Source organism: Mirounga leonina, unplaced genomic scaffold, assembly GCF_011800145.1.
Source record: "Mirounga leonina isolate KUSES-001 unplaced genomic scaffold, KU_Mleo_1.0 Mir_125, whole genome shotgun sequence".
NCBI lineage: Eukaryota > Metazoa > Chordata > Mammalia > Carnivora > Phocidae > Mirounga > Mirounga leonina.
The window spans coordinates 48,747,801-48,770,109 of NW_023270305.1; the positions used below are offsets into that span (position 1 = coordinate 48,747,801).

Genomic DNA, 22,309 nt, shown 5'->3' on the forward strand with positions numbered 1-22,309 from the left:
GAATTTGAGCTGGCAGAAAAAAAGGGACCCTACAAATACCCAGGTACTGTGGATACTGGTCAATTAGTCCAAGATTAGATTACATCTTAAATACTGAGCTAAAATCAATCCTTGAGCTTCTGGTTCACTTTTGTTGGGTACCCTCCCGGATGACTCTAAAATTAGCACGGTTCCACACTCAACTGTACAGTGGTCAAAGTTTATGGGTGCAGAAAACCCATGGAGACCACTAAAACATCGTCCCATCAACAAGGAGCGGTGCCCAGGATCTTCCTCCTCTGTAACACATGGAGACAGTTGTCACATTATTCTTGCAACTAAGAAGAGGTTGGAGAAGACACCAGAGGCAAACCTCAGGACGTCCTAGGGGAATGTGGCCATGAAGAGAGCAATGAGATTCAAGCGTACAAGTTCATGAAGAAGGTACACAAGAATCCTATCGTCTACTCCTCAGCCCCTATCCTCAAAGGCAAGTACGAAAGCAAGGAAAGGTCAGTGTAATACAGAGGTACCTTACATATAGGTCTGTCTAGCATTCCTAATCCTGCAAAAGCCACCTTAAGTCTTCCAGGAAACAAAACCGTCCGCTTGAGGGGAAAAAACCCTCAAATACAGCTGTAGCTGTAATTTACTCTGGTTTCTAGAAAGTTTTTGTTTTCCTTACGTATTTAAAATCATACCAAAAAAGAGGTTTTTTGGTCAAATATTAGAACAACACTGAACTGAACCTCACCTAACAACTAGCGTGAAGTTGTCAATCCATCTTGCATTAGCAAAAATGAAAATATGAACAAAAATAAGAAAATGAAACGAGAGAAAAATAGGTAAAACCAAGACAAAATTCAGATTTACTTTCAAAAATCTGATTTTATTTTCTGAATCAAAAAGAAGTGTATTCACGTTAAATGTAGAATGTTTAACTTTCCATTGATCTCTCAAAACACTTTCCAGATATTGTTAACAGTGCTTAGAACTGTGTAAAAAGTCAACATCCAATACCATGTTTTAAAGAAAAAAAGTTTAAATGTAGGACTTATTTCTAAGAAACCCTTCTTAAATGTCAAGGCATTGGCAATTCTAATTTAAAAAGACTTAATCATTATTGGAAACTTAAGTGACAATGGTTTTCAAGAGCTCAAAATCAGATCTCTTTTAAAACAGAAAAAATTTTAATTTCTGAGGGACTCCTACCTGGCAACTTCAATTAAACATTTTATTTCCACTACCCCCCAAATTACTATATGCATTATTTTACCTTGGAATAGGAAAATTAGAAAATGGAATTTTAAAATTACACTATATATTTATATATATATATATATAAATACACCATTTTAACTGTGATGTTTGCTAGCAGAAGGATGAAATGAAAACCAAATTCTATATTCAAGGGACAAATGATAAATGCTCTTTCATTGTTCTAAGAGTCCATTCTATTCCTTGTTGTTTTCTACCCCCGTAGATTAAAATCATGACCAAAGGCCAAGGTTAATCCATATACTGGAAATGAACAGCTGATAAGAACTGGTCCTACATTTGTGTCCTTTAACTAGTCCAGGACTCAAAGGCTAGGGGGATTTATAAGAACATGATTTAGGAATACTTTAGAATTCCAAAATGACTGACACCCATGTCCCTCAAACCTAGTACATGTTATTCATAGGCTATTCATGTGTACTGAAGCATGTCCAGCATGCAGGCAAACTTCTTTCACTTGTTTCAAATTGAGGTAAAACAGACAAAAAAATACTTAATATTAACAGAAGCTGCATAATTAAAACTAACCCCCTTTTGCTGCTCATTTCATATAAATTGATTTTTAAGTTTTCTCACAAAAAAGAGACTCTTTCTAAAGCCAATAATTTCTCCAATTTCAGTCACCTAAAAATTAAGCTTCTTCGTTCAAAGCCATTATTAGTAAAGAATATTTTGAAATGAAGGAAAACATTTTTTTTCCCCAGTATCTGCATTTTGTACTTAGCGTGATACAATTTATTACTTTATTTTTCAAATTTAGAAAGAATTCAAGTCTGAGTACTATTTGATATTTTTTCAGACACAAAGCAATACCGGCGGGAATCATAAATATGATTTTCTGACAGATGGGAAAATCTGCTAACATTTACAAAATATCAACAACTCTTCTTTCAAGCACAAGATGACTGAGACTTATTAGTTATGATTACTTTTTCAGTACAAATACAAATTTAATTCTTGATTTTTTTTTTTTTTTGGCCAACATTTTAAGTAGTCAAATTTTACTCCACTTCCAGGTCTCAAATTAAAATAATAAAAAAGAAACTAATGAAAATTACCCAACTGGCAACAAGTCCCGTATTTCAATGTTATTTTTAATCCAACAATTATAACCTACTGCCAGTAATTATTCGTATGTATCTACCTATTCTTATTAAAGAAGCAACTGGTCAGTTATATAAAAGAATAACTGCAAGAATGGTAGTTGGCACTGGATTACCTCAATGCTTCTGGTATAAAAACAAGCACTCTTAAAGCACTTTTTTCATCTGTAATTTGAATTTCCAAAAGCATTTTTAAGTTGTTAATTTTCCACTGATTCTAGGGAGTTTACTCCCAGCTAACATGGTTGATTTAAAAACAAAACAAAACAAATAAATCCCTAAGCCACATGGTAATGGAATATTACACTTGCTTTTTATATCACGGAAACAGTTCCAGGCAGACCAAAAGTAGAAGAAAACCTGCCAAATCAAAGTACTGTAAATAAATTTCATCTTACATACCTCCGAGCAGAAAAGCTCAAAAATCAAAAAGTTAAAATCAAAAGGCCACTCCCCACCCCCACACAAAAACCCACCCAAAACACTTTAATTCTGAGCCTAACGTTTCCCTAAACTGTTAATTCCAGAAGCTTTAAGGTACTTCAACTGTGCAGTAACTGTTGAAAGCACCACACCACAGAGGAAATGCTGTAAAGGGGTCAGCAGCTGCCCGCCCGTCCCTCACCACCCCCACCCCAGTAATATGTAAAAGCTCCAGTAAAGGTTTTCTTATGCTAATAAAGGCGTACCACCTAGTGTGCTAAAGACTACAACAGGCAGCGTTAGAGCAGTAAAGTGAAAAGAGGAAGCCGAGGGGAGTGATCTAAATGCCTACTTAGAAGAAACAAAGCAGCAGACAGGACCCTTTGCCCTCTCTCTCATCATGTTTGTAGGGAAGTGGTTGAATTAAACAGATTTACCCACATTAACAAAAATTTAACAAAGCTTCCCCAAGACACCAGCAGAAAACCTGACCTTTCCAGTCAAAGGGCACAGAGAGGACTCTTCCATGTCCTGGAGTTGAATGAGTTCAAAGATTGGCAATAAAGGAAAAAGGAAAGCATTAGGGGTGTGATGCGAACAAGCTCTGGAGTTAGTTTATCGAACAGTCACACCAAGTTTCTCCAGCACACGAACACCCTTTTCTTGGTATTCTTGTCGGGTCATCCAGAAGTTGTCTTTGTCTTTCATGATATCTGCTAGAACTGCACCACCCAGGAACACCATATGCTTTCTGCGTGGTGGGTCTTCGATGCGGATCTTAAATTTCTAAAGGAGAAAGACGAGATTGTAAAATGTCACAAGTGCATCATCATGCTTTCTGCTTTATGGAAATGACTTTTTCATGTATTCTCCTGTTGAATTCTCACAAGTCCTGTGAAGTAAGTAGGATGGCATGATTTGTTATCTGAAGTAGAGACATTTTTGGTAATTTGCCCAAAGCTCACAGTGAGATCACACATCCATCCCAGTGTGCTTAGAACAGTCCTGATTTACACCTGTTGCCCCATCACTATTACCACCACCCCCGTCACTCTCAAAATTGTCTTGATTTGAACAATAAATTCCATGATAAACCTACTGAGAGCCCAAGTACCACAGTCCTGATTGTGGCAGGTTTTCCCACCTACTGGGGATGACCACATGAGCAAATCACTTAGCCAGATGTCAAGTCAAGAGTTTGGGTAAGAGGACTTCCATGGTTTCTTCAAGGTCTAATGCCTCTATGATTGCAGTCCCATGTAAGAGTAAGATTGAAATTCTTATAAGCAAAGCTCACTTTCTATTGTCTCAAATTCAAAAAATGAAATGTTCTCAAAATAAACAAGACCAAATATGGTCAAATAAACCATGGGGATGCTGGAAAAAATGAACACAGTTACCAAAATTAAAGACAAGTGGGGTAAGTTTTATATTCTGTCGCCACTATTGATTATCTAATAAAAGACACACCTCAATCTGTGTGAACAGTCCATGCCTGAAAGAAAAACCTTAAAATGTCATTGTTTAATTTACTGTGACACACCCTGCAAAAAGACTCAAAGTAACTATGTCATTTTAGATTGTCTTCACGTCACATAACCGAACTGTAGGATCAGATACAAACACCAGTTGACTTACTTAAAAAAATGGGCCCGGCTTTGTTGCAATCGAACTTTCTTTATAAAACAGCCAGTACGATACCAGCCTGGGGTCTGGCCTCCCGGGCTCCAAGGGAGGCCCGGCTAGCCCCTCAAGACACTGCCGCCCCTGCAGCTGTCCCCTGTCACGCTCACTCTGGCCCATTCGGTAACACCGACTCCTCTTCTCCCCTGCGGCTCTCCCTCCCTGCTCCCGACAACTCCCAAGTGAAACTCATCCTGTCAGACCATTCCACTCACCACCCCTCTTGCCACGTCACCTACAGGAGCCCCAGATGATTTCTTCCCACGCCTGCTCCTACTGAGCCCGTGTGGGCTCTCCCCATTGCTTCCTGGTGGTACCTTAGTGACGTCGTCCTTCTCTCCCTCTCACACTCATGTGGCACAACACTGACTCGCATGACCAACTCTCTACTTTGCGGCTGCCCTCAAGCAACTGAACAAGACAGGTGAGCAACTCCACGTCTTGGCTTAACTGCATCACGTCCTTCACTTGAGCCCCTTAGTGCAGCCCAGCAAGCCCATGACACGCTGTCTTCTCTCTTCTACTCTTCAAGACCACCATTTCACATCTCCACCATTGCATAAACCTCCACCATCTCCTCCCTCCCTCCGAGCTTGCTACCTCATCCTTCCACAACCATTCTTCCTCCCTCCCCCACACCAGACTTAGTGATCCATTAAAAACAAGTCAGATCCTATCACTTCGCTGCTCAAAACCCTCCCAGAGCTTTCTATTTCACTAGGAGTAAAGCTAAACCCTTCACAGTGGCTAAAGACCTGCATCCGACCACCTTTCTGACCTCAACGCTCAGGCCTCTCTTTTACTCGCTCTGCTCCAGCCACACCTGCACGCTGACAACCCAGGGTTTTTTGTTTTTTTTTTTTCTTTTTTTAAGATTTTTTTATTTGACAGAGAGACAGAGGGATAGAGCACGCGCTCACAAGCAGAGGGAGAAGCAGGCAGAGGCAGAGGGAGAAGCAGACCCTCCGCTGAGCAGGGAGCCCGATGTGGGACTTGATCCCCAGACCCTGGGATCATGACCTGAGCCGAAGGCAGACGCTTAACTGACTGAGCTACCCAGGTGCCCCAACCCAAGGCTTTTGTACTTGCCATTCCTGCCTGGAAGATTCTCCCCACAGATGGTTACATGGCTCACCGGCTCACTCTATTCAGGTCTTTGCTCAGAATTCATCTCCTCAGAGTCCTTCCACGACCACACTACATGAAGGAGCATGCCATCTCCCCAGTCACTACCACTTTCTAGCCCCTCACCTTACCTTACTTTTCTTCGGAGTGCTTATTACTACTGACACACAGACTAAAAGTGGGGACTTGGTTTTTATTTACTACTGTTTTGTTTGTTCCAGCACCTAGACAAGTATTTGGCACCTAGAAGCAGGTCAAGAAATATTTGCTAAATAAGGAAATAATCACCTGAGACTAACTTTAAATTCTATGTATAACTAAAAAAAATCAGACAAATAAGCAAAGTACTTAGACAACATGGCTCCTTTTGAGTCTTTTAATTTTTTTTTTTAAAGATTTTATTTATTTATTTGACAGAGAGAGACACAGCGAGAGAGGGAACACAAGCAGGGGGAGCGGGAGAGGGAGAAGCCGGCTTCCCGCGGAGCAGGGAGCCCGATGTGGGGCTTGATCCCAGGACCCTGGGATCATGACCTGAGCCGAAGGCAGATGCTTAACGACTGAGCCACCCAGGCGCCCCGAGTCTTTTAATTTATTTAATGTATGTGAGTCCATATTTGATTTAATTTTCACAATTTAGTCACAGATGAAAGATGTGACATTAGTATCTCTGATATACAGATAGTCCTCTGTAATACGTAATCTCATTATCTACAACAGCCAATCAAAGTTGTTGGGACAAAGCTCAGAGATTAACTCAGAATTAAATGACTCCTGGCTGAGTGCACGGTATATATAGTGTACTTCACACACATATAGTGTTGGTTGAAAAAAAAAATCAATGCCAAATAACCATCAACTATTACATACTAGTTTATAAATTACTTTCTATTCTACACATTGACAACTACCAATTAAAGTTTATTTCAAGAGCTAGGATAGCTGATGAGGACGCAATGTATTTGATACATTAGGTTTTACAATCTGATTAGGAAAATAAGACATACGCAAGAAATAGTCAGAAAAATAACCTAGAATCAGAAATATGAGACAGTCCAAGAGTAGCAATGAAGGCTGGTTACATATCCAAAAAGTAAGCTAAAAAGAACCCAAAAACCCCAAAGAGGCATTTCTCTCTCTATAGTACAGTAGTCCCCCCTTATCTGTGGTTTTGCTTTTTGTGGTTTCAGTTACCCGTGGTCTGGAAGCAGATGATCCTCATTCTGACATCACTACATCATAAGACCTACTTAACTCACGTCACTTCATCTCATCACGTAGGTATTTCATCCTCACATCATCATAAGAGTGAGTACAGTATAATAAGACATTTTAAGAGAGACCACATTCATATAACTTTTATTCCAGTATATTGTTCTAACTGTCCTATTTTATTGTTGTTGTTGTTAATCTCTTACTGTGCCTAATTTATGAATTAAACTTTATCATAGGTGTTCCTGTATAGGAAAAAACATGGTATACATGGGATTCAGTATTATCTGCGGTGTAGGCATCCACTGGGGGCCTTCGAACGTATCCCCCACAGAAAAGGGTGGTGGGGAGGGAATACTATATGGCAGGTTCTTCCCATGCCCTTAGAGGCATCTCGACTCCAGGATGTCTGTTACAGAGGAACCAGAACATTTGGCCCTGGACCTCATTGCCTCCAGCCACTGGATACAGAGGTGACCAGGCAGTACAACCATTTTGAAACAGAGCTTACCTCGAACCATTTACCTCTTCCCATCTTTTCAAGGCTGCATGTAACTTCATTAATAATTTGTTTAGGAAGACTTCTTGCTCCCTCTGGTGGTTGTCAAGATTCACAAGCTACTTTACAGGGTTTTAAAAGCATGTTAACAGTTGCATTATTGGTACTTACAGAAAGTTTTTCCACATCTCCCTTTAAAACTCGTTCTAAGTAAAGCTGTTTAAGTTCTCGTTCCAACCGTGATGGCAACCCAGGGTACATAGTAGACCCTCCAGAAAGCACGATGTGCTTATAGAATTCAGATCTAGAAGGACACAAAAGGTATTCATTTGGGGTTGCAGATGAGAAAAACAGTCTTACAGAGTTCCTTTTATATCTAGCAGCCTCAAGGGATTGCTGGGAGATTTAAATAAAATCCAACATGGAAATTGTAGGGCTGAATGTTTGTTACTAATGCTGTTATTAGATAACAAACCCTCTCTACGTGCAAAATACTTACAATTTTAATGAGAATACTTCTAAAGCACATGACACACTTTCTTGCAAATATTGAGACTTCCTAAAAAATGATTTTATATTTTTTTATTGAGAGAGAGAGAGAGAGCAAGCGGGGGGCGGGAGCAGAAGGAGAGGGACAAGTAGACTCTGCACTGAGCTCGGAGCCTGACGTGGGGCTTATTCTCATGACCCTGAGATCACTACCTGAGCTGAAATCAGAGGAGTCAGACACCCAACTGACTGAGCCACCCAGGCGCCCCTGTAATTGAACATTTATAAATGACCAGAGTTTACATTACAAACTTCCACTATTTGGACTGTGTCATCACAGTGCTTCCCCAGAGTTTACTACAATTAACCATTTTCTATTACGATTTCAGTTCTTGCTTTTCAATTTTTCCATTTGCCTTTTGTAGTTTTCCCTTTTGTTCCTTTGCCTTGGGACTAGCTGCTATTATTTTACATGACATTGACGTGTTTCCTCGTTACAGCAGTCCTCTCTTTCTTCCTCAAATATGCTACCGGTTATGATACCAGATAATCAAATCTAAAATAACTGCATATGTAGTAAAAGTAATATAACTGAGGGTCTGAGGAACTCTTCTCCTAGTAAAGTTCAGAAGCTGAGTCACATCTGTTTTGGCTTCATTCAAACTGGTTTCCAATGGCTCAGGCTATTATAATCCCAGTTTTTATATCTACTCGCAGAAGTATGCACATGAGTGTAGCATATGCAGCTGAGACATGGCTACATGTGGTATGTACCCACTAGCATTTACATGTACGCTTCCAACATGCAGAACACACAAAGGGTGAGTTGTGTGACTTCCCGATGCCAGCTCTGTCGTAAGGGTACTGAACCGGACTCCAGTGCTTCGGGAATGCCAAAACTTGAATCACCACCAATAGGCATACACTTTTAAATGCAATGTTACTATTAATGATCATTAAGTCAAGGGACAAAAGCATCTACCCAATCCCTACTATGAGAATTTACTCGTACTTTGAGAAGTTTAGATTCTTGATCATCTTACATTAAGTTTATAGCTTGTTATAAGCCAACTGCTATTTTTATTACTTTCCATTATTATCCTGCTCCTCAGCCATCCCACAAAAATTAGTTTGGTGGTTATTCAATTCAGGATTAAACAGAGAAGTAAGCAAACACTTGCTTTTTACAAAATGCTTCTGAGTAAATTCTTCCATAACCTGAGTGTACAGGAGGGCTTTTCAACTATGACTCAAACTCTAGATGCAATAAAAGGTTATAAACTTATTTAATAACTAAGTAAACACAAATTTTTGTATAGTCAAAGAACGCCATAAGCAAGAGACAAATGGATAATCAGGAGAACTATCTGCAGTAGATTATCACAGAGCTATAATATAAAAAGAACTTTTAAAAAACTTGAGGGGGAAAATTACAAAAATTCTACAGAAGAAGCAAAAGCCACGAACAGATAATTCACCAGAAAAAGAAAAACAGCCCTAAACATAGAAAAACATGTTCAACTTCACTCTTAAGTAAAATACAAATTAAAACTACATTGAGATAATCATTTCACTCACCAGACTGGCATAAAAGTTAAAAAGTTGCCAAACTGTGACCAAGCTGTGGGGACATAGGTGCCCTCATCTATTACTGGTGGGAAGGAGAAGGGTCCCAACCTCCAGAGGGGAACTGAGCAGTAACAAAACTACATGCATTTATATACCCTTTGACCCAACAATTCCCTCTAGAAATTTTTTCAAAATATACATGCCCAAGAGTACAAAAATATAGTGTGCACAAGGTTATTAATTGCAACATTATTTGTCTGCAAAAATATTGGAATCTACCTAAATAACCAAGATTCACCTAATAAACCATGATATGTATACACGGGAAAAAAGGAGGACAATCCCTAGGAAGTGGTACAGGATTGTTCAGGATAATATTAAGTGAAAGAAGTGCAAAAAAGCATTTACACTAAGCTACCTTTTGTGTAAGAACAAGTAAGAAATACAGAAAGGATAAACCTGAAACTAATGAGATCATTTACCTACAAGGGGGAGGAGGACTAGGATGGAGAACAAGGGGCTGGAAGAGTAATACTTCAAAGTATGCTTTTTATGTAGTTTTGAGTAGATGGTAATGTTTTACCTACAAAATTAAAGATAAGCCAGGACTATCCTGTGCCACAAAACAGAATGTGCCCAAAGAGATAACAGCATGTCAAAGGACACAGAGGTGTGTTTGAAGGGGCTCCCCTGGCCAAATCAGGAACAATTTGAGCATCAAAATAAATAAAGACAGTAATAAATTATAATCACTGGACAAAATCATGAGTCCACACTGATAACAAACAAAACAAGGAAGAGCACTTCCTTATGCTGGAATGCCAATTAATAACTATAGAAGGAATGACAGAATTAGAAAATCACCTTTTTGCAACCACAATAAAAATGGATTTAGGCAAGAATCATCAACAGATACTAAAAGGGGTGGAGGGCAGAGTTTAATGAGGAACAGGGGGTCAACACAGTCTCAAAGTATTTTCCCACAAATCACTTATAAACTAAGAAAGGAAAAATACAAAAACCAAACAGGAAACTTCATTAAGAGCTTAATCCTAACATCACCAACAAGAAACAAACAGATCTCATCTCTGGATGGGACACCATGAGAAGGACACATCACTTAAGTAGTTTTCCAGCCCCAAATGCATAACCTGAATCTAATCATGAGAAAATTATTCAAACTCAAGTTGAGAAAAGTTCTCTAAGATAACTGGCTTGTTCTCTACAAAGATGTTGCTGTCATGAAAGACTAAAGAATTGTTAACAGATAAAAGCTAAGAGACATGACAACTACATACGCTGTGTGATCTCAGACTTGATAATCTCCTGGGGAAAAGAAAAACAGTATAAAGGACAGTATTGGGACAGTAGATGAAACTGAAAAATGGATGGCAGATAACAGCAGATCAGTAATCAATCTCCTGAGCTCAATAATTGCACTGTGGCTATATAAGAGAATACCTCTGTTCTCAGGAAATACAAAGCAAATATTGAGTAAAAGAGGACTTATGTGTTCACCATACTCTCAAATGGCTCAAGAAAAGAGAGAGGGAGAATGATAGAATAAACTCGCAAAACGTTAAACTTAGTAGAATGCAAAACTGAGTAAAGAGTATACATGAGTTCTCTGTATTATTCTTGAAATTTTTAAGTTTTGAATTATTAAAAAAAAATTTAAGGGGGTTTCTGAGACACAATGATATATATTCAACATCCAGTGCCACCCTCAAAAAATTCGTTTGCCTTATCTGCTCAAAACCATGAGTGAGGTAATAGACAACTTGGTCATTTTAATTATACATACTCCGTCTATTGTTAAATAACTTTGAAACCATCATTTACGATGTACCTGGTATCAATGTCCGCTGCCTGGATTGTGTTAAAAAGCAATTCAGCAACACCTACTCCCTCAACATTGATCAAATGAGGCTGAAATAAAGCTTCTGGTGCTTCAAATCTCTCTCCCCCAACTTTGATAATGCGGCCATCCGGGAGCTAGGGACCAAGAGTAACCAGGTGTTAGTCAGCAAAACATTAAAAAAAAGCCCCAGTGTTCTCCACAACACTGGTACCTTAAACACATCTGTTCAATAATCAAAATCATCATCAGCAACACATTTCTCCTAAAATAAATTTTTGAAAAGGAAAAAAAAAGTAAAATAAAATACGTTTAGATAGTTGTTATTATCATGCTGTTTTGTTTTTAAACGCAGAACATGCCATCATGCCATGCTCCAACACATCAGGAATTTCTTGGAAAAATCACCAATGCATGAGTGCGTGATGTTCCATCGCTATGTGCAGCTAAGCATAAAAAGGAAGCATTAATAAACCACTGCATTTGGATTACTGCTGGTGTCAATGCTGCTTCTCTATTTTAACACATTTGTGATTTATTTTATGGATATTTTTACCATGTAGCATAGACACATTCAGTTAAAATTTTTAAATAATTTCTTTTACCAAATAATTACACTGTGAAACTTTGCTATTTTGCCATCAAAACACTTTATATCATGTGTAAAACTTCTGTCAAATCATTTAATCCAAAAAATGTTTTATGATCAAAAAAGTTTAAGAAACACTGATCTATCAAAAACTAATGATGTAATGTATGGTGATTAACATAACAATAACAAAATTTTTTAAAAAAGAAACATGGATCTAAATTACTTTTTTTTAAGACTACTTTTTATTAAGCAATTCTATTGTATCCTACTTACTAGACCCTATTAAAAAATTGTTTTAAAGATTTTAAGTAATCTCTATACCCAAAGTGGGGCTCGAACTCACAACCCATCACAAGACCAAGAGTCACATGCTCTACGGACTGAGCCAGCCAGGCTCCCCTCTAGACCCTATTGAATTTTAAATAATGGATAAATAAAATTTTAACTTAAGCAAGTTTTTTTTTTTTTTTAAGACAGAGAGAAAGAGAGAGAGCCCATGCACACACACGTGGGGGAGGGGGGGTGGGTAGAGGGAGGGGGAGAGAATCTTGACCAAGGCTCCATGCCCAGCACGCAGCCCAACACAGGGCTTGATGTGTGGCTCAATCTCACGGCCATGAGATCATGACCCGAGCTGAAATCAAGAGTCGAATGCTTAACCTACTGAGCCACTTTTCTGCATGCAGAAAACTCTTAAGTTACATCATGTTTATATTTAATTAAATGAGAAATGTTAAGTAAAAACTCCCTCTACTTATTTTTTAATTTTAATTTTTTGAAGTAGGCTCTATGCCCAACATGGGGTTTGAACTCATGACCCCGAGATTAAGAGTTGGATGCTCCACCGACTGAGCCAGCTAGGCGCCCCCCAAAACCCTCCCCCCCCCCTTTTTTTTTTTTTTTACAGATTTCCTTTATTTGAGAGAAGGAGAGAGAGAGAGAGAGAGAGAGTGTGCATACGAGCGGGAGGGAGGGGCAGAGGGAGAAATGGACTCCCTGCTGAGCTGGGAGCCCAACTTGGGGCTTGATCCTAGGACCCTGAGATAATGACCTGAGCTGAAGGCAGATGCTTAACTGAGCCACCCAGATGCTCCACCCTCTCTTACAACCACCTCACAACTCATTGGACTGACCTAAATTATAAGCATGCTTGTGTATGCTGGCATTTGACCCATTTCCATAGGAGATACCAGAATTAGTTTTACATTAACATTTCTAACAGTACATTTATAATAATATGATTACTGTAATAGTATTTGGATTCCAAAAAGTGACTTTCCAGTATGACAAAGTACCACAAAGCAAGTTTTTTTTTTTAAACATTTACTCCATGTTTACAGATAGGAGCAAAGGCAAGCACATTTTTCAAATTGATACAATCTGTAAATTGTATCAAATTAAAAACAAATAAAAAACCCCCAAGGATACAGATTCAAACATTTACCCTTAAAAAAATAAAAACCCATCAGGTGAGTTTAAAACCACATGAAATCACCCAAAATATCTGGAAAAACTTTACACAGTACACAGTTATTGGCAAAACCTCTGCAGCTCATACTTCAGCCTCTCTGACGGTGTGGTTTCTTTCCACACTGGCTGCTGGTTAGCATGGGGCCACCCAGCCTAGGAGCTACCCACCTCTAGACCCTACCTGGTTATGACTGTAGGACTCTCATTTTTTTGTACCAAATCTCATCCTATCCTTTGTCGGCCCTTATCCCTCTTCATTTACTCATTAGTTTCATCAGTCTACTGTTTATTTGTTGTGCAGCTAACCCTATAACAACGTGGGTTTAAACTGCACAGGTCCACTGACACATGGATTTTTTTCAATAAATATAGTACAGTACTGTAAATGTATTTTCTCCTCCTTATGATTTTCTTAGTAACATTTTCTTTTCTTCCTACCTTTGTTGTAAGAATATGGTATATAATATATATAATACATATAACATACAAAATATCTGTCAGTCAACTGTTTATGTTACTGGCAAGGCAATGACAGGCTATTAGTAGTTAAGTTTTGAGGGAGTCAAAAGTTATACACTGCATAGAGGGTCAGCGCCCCAAGGGTCATCTGTATATATTTTTGTAACCCACCTCAAATTCTTTGAGAAAGGAGGGGAGAAATTAAATAAAACATGTCTTATATTTCTAGTTCCCTCATCTTTTGTCTCATGCCATTTTCTTACAAATAAGTGAGAAGATGAAAAACTACAAATCTAGAGGAACTATCAAAAAAGCTTCAGAAAAGAATCCCCAGGGCAAATCTGGAGATTAAGTTGCTTGTCAATTTTTTGGATCAGTACTGGTTAAAAATAAAACAATATAATTTATAAAAATTAACAATTTTTTTTTTTTTAAGATTTTATTTATTTGACAGACACAGCAAGAGAGGGAACACAAGCAGGGGGAGGGGGACAGGGAGAAGCAGGCTTCCCGCTGAGCAGGGAGCCTGATGTGGAGCTCAATCCCAGGACCCTGGGATCATGACCTGAGTTGAAGGCAGACGCTTAATGACTATCCAGGTGCCCCAATAATTATTTTTAAAATGACTAATTCAGGGGCACCTGGGTGGCTCAGTCGTTAGGCGTCTGTCTTCGGCTCAGGTCATGATCCCAGGGTCCTGGGATCGAGCCCCGCATCGGGCTCCCTGCTCCGCAGGAAGCCTGCTTCTCCTTCTCCCACTCCCCCTGCTTGTGTTCCCTCTCTCGCGCTCTCTCTCTCTGTCAAATAAATAAATAAAATCTTAAAAAAAAAAAATGACTAATTCATACATATTTGTGATATGTAGAGCTTACATGAATCAACTGGTTTAAGAATACTTGCTTTTATTGCCAATACTTGCTTTTATTGCCTATTACTTGATTTCATTTTAATAATAACTAGATCAAAGATGAGATATGGAAGTACTTCATACCAAGATGAATATAATAGACTTCAGATAACAGTACGTTAAAAATTCAGGTAGAATCAACTCTCCTGGTGTAACCTATAACTCGTTTCACTTTCAAGTTAACATTTGTTTTGAACATCTCATTAAGAAAATACAAAGTCAAGAAAAGACTGCCACCTACTGAATTATTAGAGCAATAATACAGGATGAGCACTTCCAAAGTATGCTTTGCAGAACATGAGTCTCATGAAATACTGGAACCCTGTAGTCTAATAAGGTTGAGAAACAGGCGGTTTACCATATTTCCACAGGCATACACATATTAGCACATCAAAGGTTCTGAGAAGTTCTTCAGTAAAGTGAAACTGACTCCCAAACTTTTTTTTTTTTTAAAGATTTTATTTATTTGAGAGAGAGAGAATGAGAGAGAGCACATGAGAGGCGGGAGGGCCAGAGGGAGAAGCAGACTCCCTGCCGAGCAGGGAGCCCGATGCGGGACTCGATCCAGGGACTCCAGGATCATGACCCGAGCTGAAGGCAGTCGCTTAACCAACTGAGCCACCCAGGCGCCCCCAGACTCCCAAACTTACTGGACAATGTAAACTCCACTTTAATTTTTGTGAAATTACTTAATAACATCTCAGGGAAATAATATTCTATAAAACGCATGTTGAAAAACGCTATTTCAGATATGAGAATCTCAAAATAACATCTCTTATCTAATTATATCCTAAGGTAGAAAAGCAATTTGTGATTCTTGCCTTTATTTCACATTATATGGTGTCCTAAAATAACTAAACCAAAGAATCTTATTGTAGAAAGACATTTAAGGTCACACATATACATACTCTAACAACTCAAAACAAAAATACTGATTCTAAGAAAACCTACTTAAGCACACACCAATAATCATAGTGCACGATTTTAAAACCCCCTATGTATTAAGTACTGGAAATACTTACTGTGTAAGATTCAACCAATACTGTGGTTTCTAAGGCCAGCTTCTGCTCTTGCTCAATATTATACCCCACATAACACAATTTTTCTTTAATCATGCGAACTGTTTCAAAGTCAGCAGAATGGTTGAAGGCATATCCTCGCAATAGCAGCAGCTGGTACAAAAAAACAGCAGTAAAGTCACAATTAATCTGAATGAGTTCAACTGTGGCAAGCTATCAGTGCTCACTAAATAGCTAATGTCAGTAACAAATGCAATGGACAGTGGATCCTTAGGTCTTACTGAGAATTTCAGAAATGGGAACAGTACTTTCCATAAGAGGATTTATAGTTCAGTTTCACAGAGAGTGAAAGAATTAACTGTTCATGAATAATAAATGGGTAAAAAACAAGCTAAAAAAAAAAAAAGAAAATCAAGCTAGTTTTAAAAAAATTACTGTTTGAGTGGCACCTGGGTGGCTCAGTCGTTAAGCGTCTGCCTTCGGCTCAGGTCATGATCCCAAGGTCCTAGGATCAAGCCCCACATCAGGCTCCCTGCTCGGTGGGGAGCCTGCTTCTCCCTCTCCCACTCCCCCTGCTTGTGTTCCCTCTCTCACTGTGTCTCTCTCTGTCAAATAAATAAAAAATCTTAAAAAAAAAAATTTACTATTGGGAGTACTAATGTTTAGACAGTTTTGATAAATAATCAAAATAATCAAAATAAATATTTTGATAAATATTATTTTAGTACCAGACTCCTATAATCTGCCATTTGCTCAATCAATGCCATGTTCATGAAATATCCCTAGATCTTAGAAAATTTTATCCCAAACTTCTAGTATTATGTCTGACACACAGTAGATGGGCAAGAGAATTTGTCAATCAAATAAATGATGAGATTTCAAGCAGTTAACAGGAAAAAAAAAACCAAAAACCCATAATATGCATCACGAACAAGCTGGGACTTTTCATATAAAAACTTTAAAAATGAATCCCCTAATCCTTGTGAGAAAACCCTCGGACATTCCTCAGACAGAATTTTGGCCTGGAATGACAGTATTATAGTTCTCATTAATCTTAATCTCATTATTACTCTAAATGAGAAGAAAGGAACTCAATGTCAAGATAGAGACAGACAACCCCGTTTTACTGCACAGATACTACCCTAGAATAGTTTCTCAACAGTGGCACCAATGATATAGTGGACCTTAACAATTCTTTGTCGTGCGGGCTGCCTTGTTCACTGTAGGATATTTAGTAGCATTCCTGCATAGCTGGAACAACCAAAACATGTCTCCAGACATTGCAAAATGTCCCTGGCTGGTAGGGGGGCAGGCAGGGGGGGAGGGGCTGCAGCATCACCCCTGGTTGAGAACCAGTGACCTGGAGAGAATTGACTGACTAAACTATTTTTTTCAATATTAAAAAAATACACATGCCTCTAATTAACAGCCTTATATACTTTCTCCGGCAATGTTTTATTTTTATTTTTTTCATTTTTTTCCCAAGATTTTAATTATTTATTCATGAGAGATAGAGAGAGAGAGAGAGAGAGGCAGAGGGAGAAGCAGGCTTCCCACGGAGCAGGGAGCCCGATGCGGACCTCGATCCCAGGACCCTGGAATCATGACCTGAGCCGAAGGCAGACGCTTAACCATCTGAGCCACCCAGGCGCCCTCTCCTGCAATGTTTTAAAGAAAATTATAACTAATTACAGTAAAGTTATAAAATTATAACTAATTAAACTTTAATATATAGTAAACACTAAAAACTGGATCTATTCCATGAAAACTACTAAATATTGAAGTCCGGTACAACTGGGCCCTGTTTGTTTGGCTTTTTTAGTAAAAGGCAAAAGATTTATACGATCTGAAGAGAAACCAGAGTATTGTTTGGTTTTTTTAAAGATTCATTTATTTGAGAGAGAGAGTGAGCATGAAGGGGGGGCTGGGGGGTGAGGAGTGGGGGCAGAGGGAGAGGGAGAAGCAGACTTCCCGCTGAGCAGCGAGCCTGACGTGGTGCTCCATCGCAGGACCCTGAGATTGACCTGAGCCCAAGGCAGACACTTAATCGACTGAGCCACCCACGCACCCCTCAAAAAAGAGTTTTATGGCAGAAAAGGCTGCCTCTATTATTCAAAAAGTTTTAAGGTCTCTTCTATCTCACTACCAAGTCCTCAGGAATAGCAAACATAATTATGTAATGATGTATTCTATTCTCATTACTATATTAGAGAGCATGTATAAAAATCTTACATGGACTTTTACATGAATAATGGGGTAATGGGACATTCCCCTAGTTGTACAGAAGATCTGCTATGATCCTGAGAGGATATATTCAAATATGTTAAGTTAGTAAATACAAATTACAAAAGCTAACTTCTATGATACCTTCTTTTGCTTACCTTGATAAGATACCTGGTAATATCCCTTCCAGCAATATCCAGTCTCCTGGTAAGGTGAGGGAGAGAAAAGCCTTCATACACTGGACAAATGTGAGTTACACCATCTCCAGAGTCCACCACTACTCCAGTCAATAAACCTGTGTGAGAACCATGAGGTTTTAAATAAAAAACCAAATCAGAAAAATCAGAGCCAGCAAATTTCAAAAAATTCATACAGAAGCTAAACTAGAAACTTCACCACCCAGAATGGTCTAGAAGCCAGCATTTCTTTATTATTCATTATTTTGCAGTTCTAACATCTAGACACTAAAGTCAGTGTTCTCACACATGTCTCTTGTGAGACTTTTAGTCTAACTGTGTGCTATCCCAGGAGATGAGAAGAAACAGACTCTGAGACCTAGGACTGAAAGACACAACATGTTCTTAAAGCTCAGTACAATTCTTTATTTTTCTTTCCAATTTAATCTTGATCCCTGAATTCCCTTGAAGTAAAATTTTCTAAAGCATCATGGTAACTTTTAGGAAAATCATTGTGAGAGATAAAAACTACACAAGTTGATAGTGAACCTGTTGAAATAATGTACTTATTATTTTTGTCATATAATATATATTCAAAACTGGGTTTGGAAAAATTCCTATTGATACTAGATAGCTGGAAATTTGAGAACAATTAATCACGTCAATTATTCACCAGAAACCAGAAAGACAGTATCAGTTACACCTTATAATAAAAGAACAGCAAAGAAGCTGCCTTGTTTCCCATACATACTATTTAAAGTACAAATGATTGCAAAAGTTACCTTCTGCACTAGGGTTAATTAAAACAAAACTTTTTCGAACTCAAATTTTGTAACAGTTAATAGTCTAATAATGTTTTTTTATTATGTTAATCACCATACATTACATCATTAGTTTTTGACGTAGTGTTCCATGATTCATTGTTTGCATGTAACACCCAGTGCTCCACGCAGAACCAGCCCTCTTTAACACCTGTCACCAGGCTAACCCATCCCCCCACCCCCCTCCCCTCTAGAACCCTGTTTGTTTTTCAGAGTCCATCATCTCTCATGGTTTGTCTCCCCCTCCTATTTCCACCCCCATTCTTCTCCTCCTTTTTTTTTTTTTAACATATAATGTATTATTTGTTCCAGAGGTACAGATCTGTGATTCAACAGTCTTACACAATTCACAGCGCTCACCATAGCACATACCCTCCCCAGTGTCTATCACCCAGCCACCCCATCTCTCCCAGCCCCCAAGTCTAATAATGTTTTAACCAAAAAAAATTTTTAACCTTATAGAATACGCAATGTCTGTAACTTTCTTAACCATTATTTTATCATTTTCACATCCCTGAATAGGCTCTCTCCCTTTCTTAATACAAACTTGAATGCACTACAGTATTTCATCATAATGATTTATCTTTGATACATTTATTCAATCTACCTCCTTTTGAAGCTGACATAATGTCTTTCCATGATTGATGGTGTATATAAATCTTCATAAAAAGCTTCATAAAAATCATTTACTGCCTTTTAATGCTGCATTCCTTTCAACAAGAAACATTTCATTGCAAAAAAAGAGGAATCCACATCATTAATTCAAAAACACTCCCAGTAATACCAACTGAAGCCGGGATCGACATTTTATTTTCCAAACAGACCTTCCCATCCAACTGCAGCTTATTTTCTCCCACTCCTACCAGGTTACAGACTAGCCTTTCCCTGTACACATTTGACCCATTTCTAGTGCCATACCATTTTGTCACTGGAGTATCCATTCTTTCCACTTCGATTCCTATGGATTCTTTAAGATTCAATCGAATTCATACCTTTCCATTTACACCTTTCCTGACAACTCTAACCTCCAGATTCCCTAATTCCAGTGATTCCCTTCAATCCTGTCTATGGCATGCAGGCAAACATAGCTTCCTAACTCACCGTTGTCACTTCTCCTATTCACAACCCTTCCATGGCTCCGAATGCTTCTTCCTACCTTTAACTAACTTCCTACCTAGCCCTAGCCACCTTGTTTAGAAGGAGAATTTTATGGTGGGTCAGAGTTCTTTTGATCTTTACTGGACTATCATTTCTCAAAATTAAAGATTCAACAGTTAAACAAAAAATGACTAAATATCGGGAATTAAAAGAGGGTATCTTCTCACTGGATGAAAATAAATGTATGAATACTGCTAGAAAAACCCATTAAGGTCAGTTTTATTCAAATACAATTTAAACAAAAATTCACTTCAACAGAACAGTCCATCCTCACCACCTAAACAAAATCATTATTACCAGTTTCAAAGCTTAGATTCAAAACTTTTAATATCTATTTTTTCCAAAGTATTTTCTAAAATAATTTCTAAAAATGAAATAAAATTACCTCGGTGCAGGTAAACACTCCTTGCAAAGTAACAAGTGATTTTTAATTCCTTCTTCAAAGGAAAATTATTCACAGCTGGAATGTAATCACTTTAAGGTCAAGAAGACCACGTCTAGCTTACTCACTGCCATATCCTCTGCACTAAACACAGTACAAGGTACATTCCACTCGGTGAATGAACAAAGCTTCTTTGAAAATTTAGTTCCCCCAGGTATTTCCTAAGTACCTATACGTAGTACTGCAGACAATTTAATGAGTCAATGTATATTTTTACAAGGTGATTTTTACTAATCCATGTTTAGAATTAGATGGGTCACCACAGTATTAAAGTGAGTTTTCTAAGTACTATGTCATACACACAGCTAACTACTAAGGCTGAAGACTTAGCTCAGGTGTCACCTCCTTCAGAAACCTTTTCTGCCATGCTGGGTCAAAATTATCTGCTTCTGTATCTTTTTCCCGAATAGACTCTAAATTTTTTGAGGGAATCTTCACATTTCAAGTGCCTAACAGGCTGTGTGGCACATATCTGACAGCCCCATAAATTCTCTTAATAAGACAATCAGAACAGAAAGAGCTCTCCCCACACGGCCAATTTTTATTCTCAATAGAAAGGGAGGCAGTTACTAATGGCAGCACCAACAAAACATAAAAGTTAGGAAGGCACTTCCAAATGTCTACCTTCTCCTCTACTATGTATACAAGCGTGATTTTATACTAACCTTTTTGGACTTCTATGTATTTTTTTTAACTCTGCCAATTCTTTTAAAATTTTTTTAAAGATTTTATTTATTTGAGAGAGAGAGAGTGAGCGAGGGAGAGAGCACAAACAGGGCGAGCGGCAGGCAGAGGGAGAAGCAGACTCCCCGCTGAGCAGGGAGCCCGATGCAGGACTTGATCCCAGGACCCTGGGATCATGACCTAAGCCAAAGGCAGATGCTTAACCAACTGAGCCACCCAGGTGCCCCAACTCTGACAATTCTAAGGACAAATTCCATGTTCATTCTTCACTGCATAAAAAATTTTTACTTTAAAATAGTCTTAAGAGGGAACCTCCTACTTCTTAAAAATTGAGTTCTCTTTTTACCTTAAGTCCTTCATTGCTTAATGAAGGAAATAAAAATATATGTGATATTTTACAAATTTTAGAAATTATGAAAATATTTGAATAAATATTTGAAAATATTTAAATAAATGTATAAATACTGTGCTTTTCTGGGATTTCCAACTATTGAAAACTCAAATAAAATGGACTTAATGTCTGCTGAATTGATTATTCTCAAAGTTAAGTTTCACCTACCTTGAGCATACAAAGTCAGAACTGCCTGGATAGCTACATACACGCCAGAAAACTGGTAAGTTTCAAACATTACCTGAAAATGCAAAAGGAAAGAAAGAAATGCTGGTATTTAGAAGTTACATAGTAAATATTTTTATGCTTTCTTGATGGTCACAGAGTAGATTAGTTGCCAAAATAGAATCAAAAGGGACCTAAAAGAGTCCTTCATTCTCCTCAGCTGTCACAGAGTTCTATTGTAGGGAAGAGATTTTTGGATATATAGAGTCCTCAAGTATTTTGTAAGTGCTACAAAGCAAAGATTTTTGAGTGTTTTAGTTAATGGCTAAAGTGGAAGAAAGATTTCTGCATTTGAACAAGCCTTTCTTAATGATGTCCCTTAATGAAAATATCTTTTTTTTTTTTAAAGATTTTATTTATTTATTTGAGACAAAGAGAATGAGAGAGACAGAGAGCACATGAGAGGGGGGAGGGTCAGAGGGAGAAGCAGGCTCCCTGCCGAGCAGGGAGCCCGATGCGGGACTCGATCCAGGGACTCCAGGATCATGACCTGAGCCGAAGGCAGTCGCTTAACCAACTGAGCC

General features: G+C 38.3%; 1 protein-coding gene across 2 annotated transcripts in view; it reads right to left on the bottom strand.

Annotated features, from left to right (window-relative positions):
- Nucleotides 1-847: 847 nt before the first annotated feature.
- ACTR2 (actin related protein 2) overlaps nucleotides 848-22,309 on the bottom strand; it is a 37,423-nt gene continuing 15,961 nt past the window's right edge. For both annotated transcript variants that reach the window (XM_035001413.1, XM_035001411.1), the window contains 6 exons: nucleotides 21,729-21,801; nucleotides 18,047-18,183; nucleotides 15,669-15,818; nucleotides 11,210-11,355; nucleotides 7,474-7,606; nucleotides 848-3,569 (listed from right to left, as the gene is read on the bottom strand). In XM_035001413.1, coding sequence (XP_034857304.1) covers nucleotides 3,399-3,569; nucleotides 7,474-7,606; nucleotides 11,210-11,355; nucleotides 15,669-15,818; nucleotides 18,047-18,183; nucleotides 21,729-21,801 — 810 coding nt within the window. In that variant the 3' untranslated portion in view covers nucleotides 848-3,398. The remainder of the gene's footprint in view (nucleotides 3,570-7,473; nucleotides 7,607-11,209; nucleotides 11,356-15,668; nucleotides 15,819-18,046; nucleotides 18,184-21,728; nucleotides 21,802-22,309) is intronic.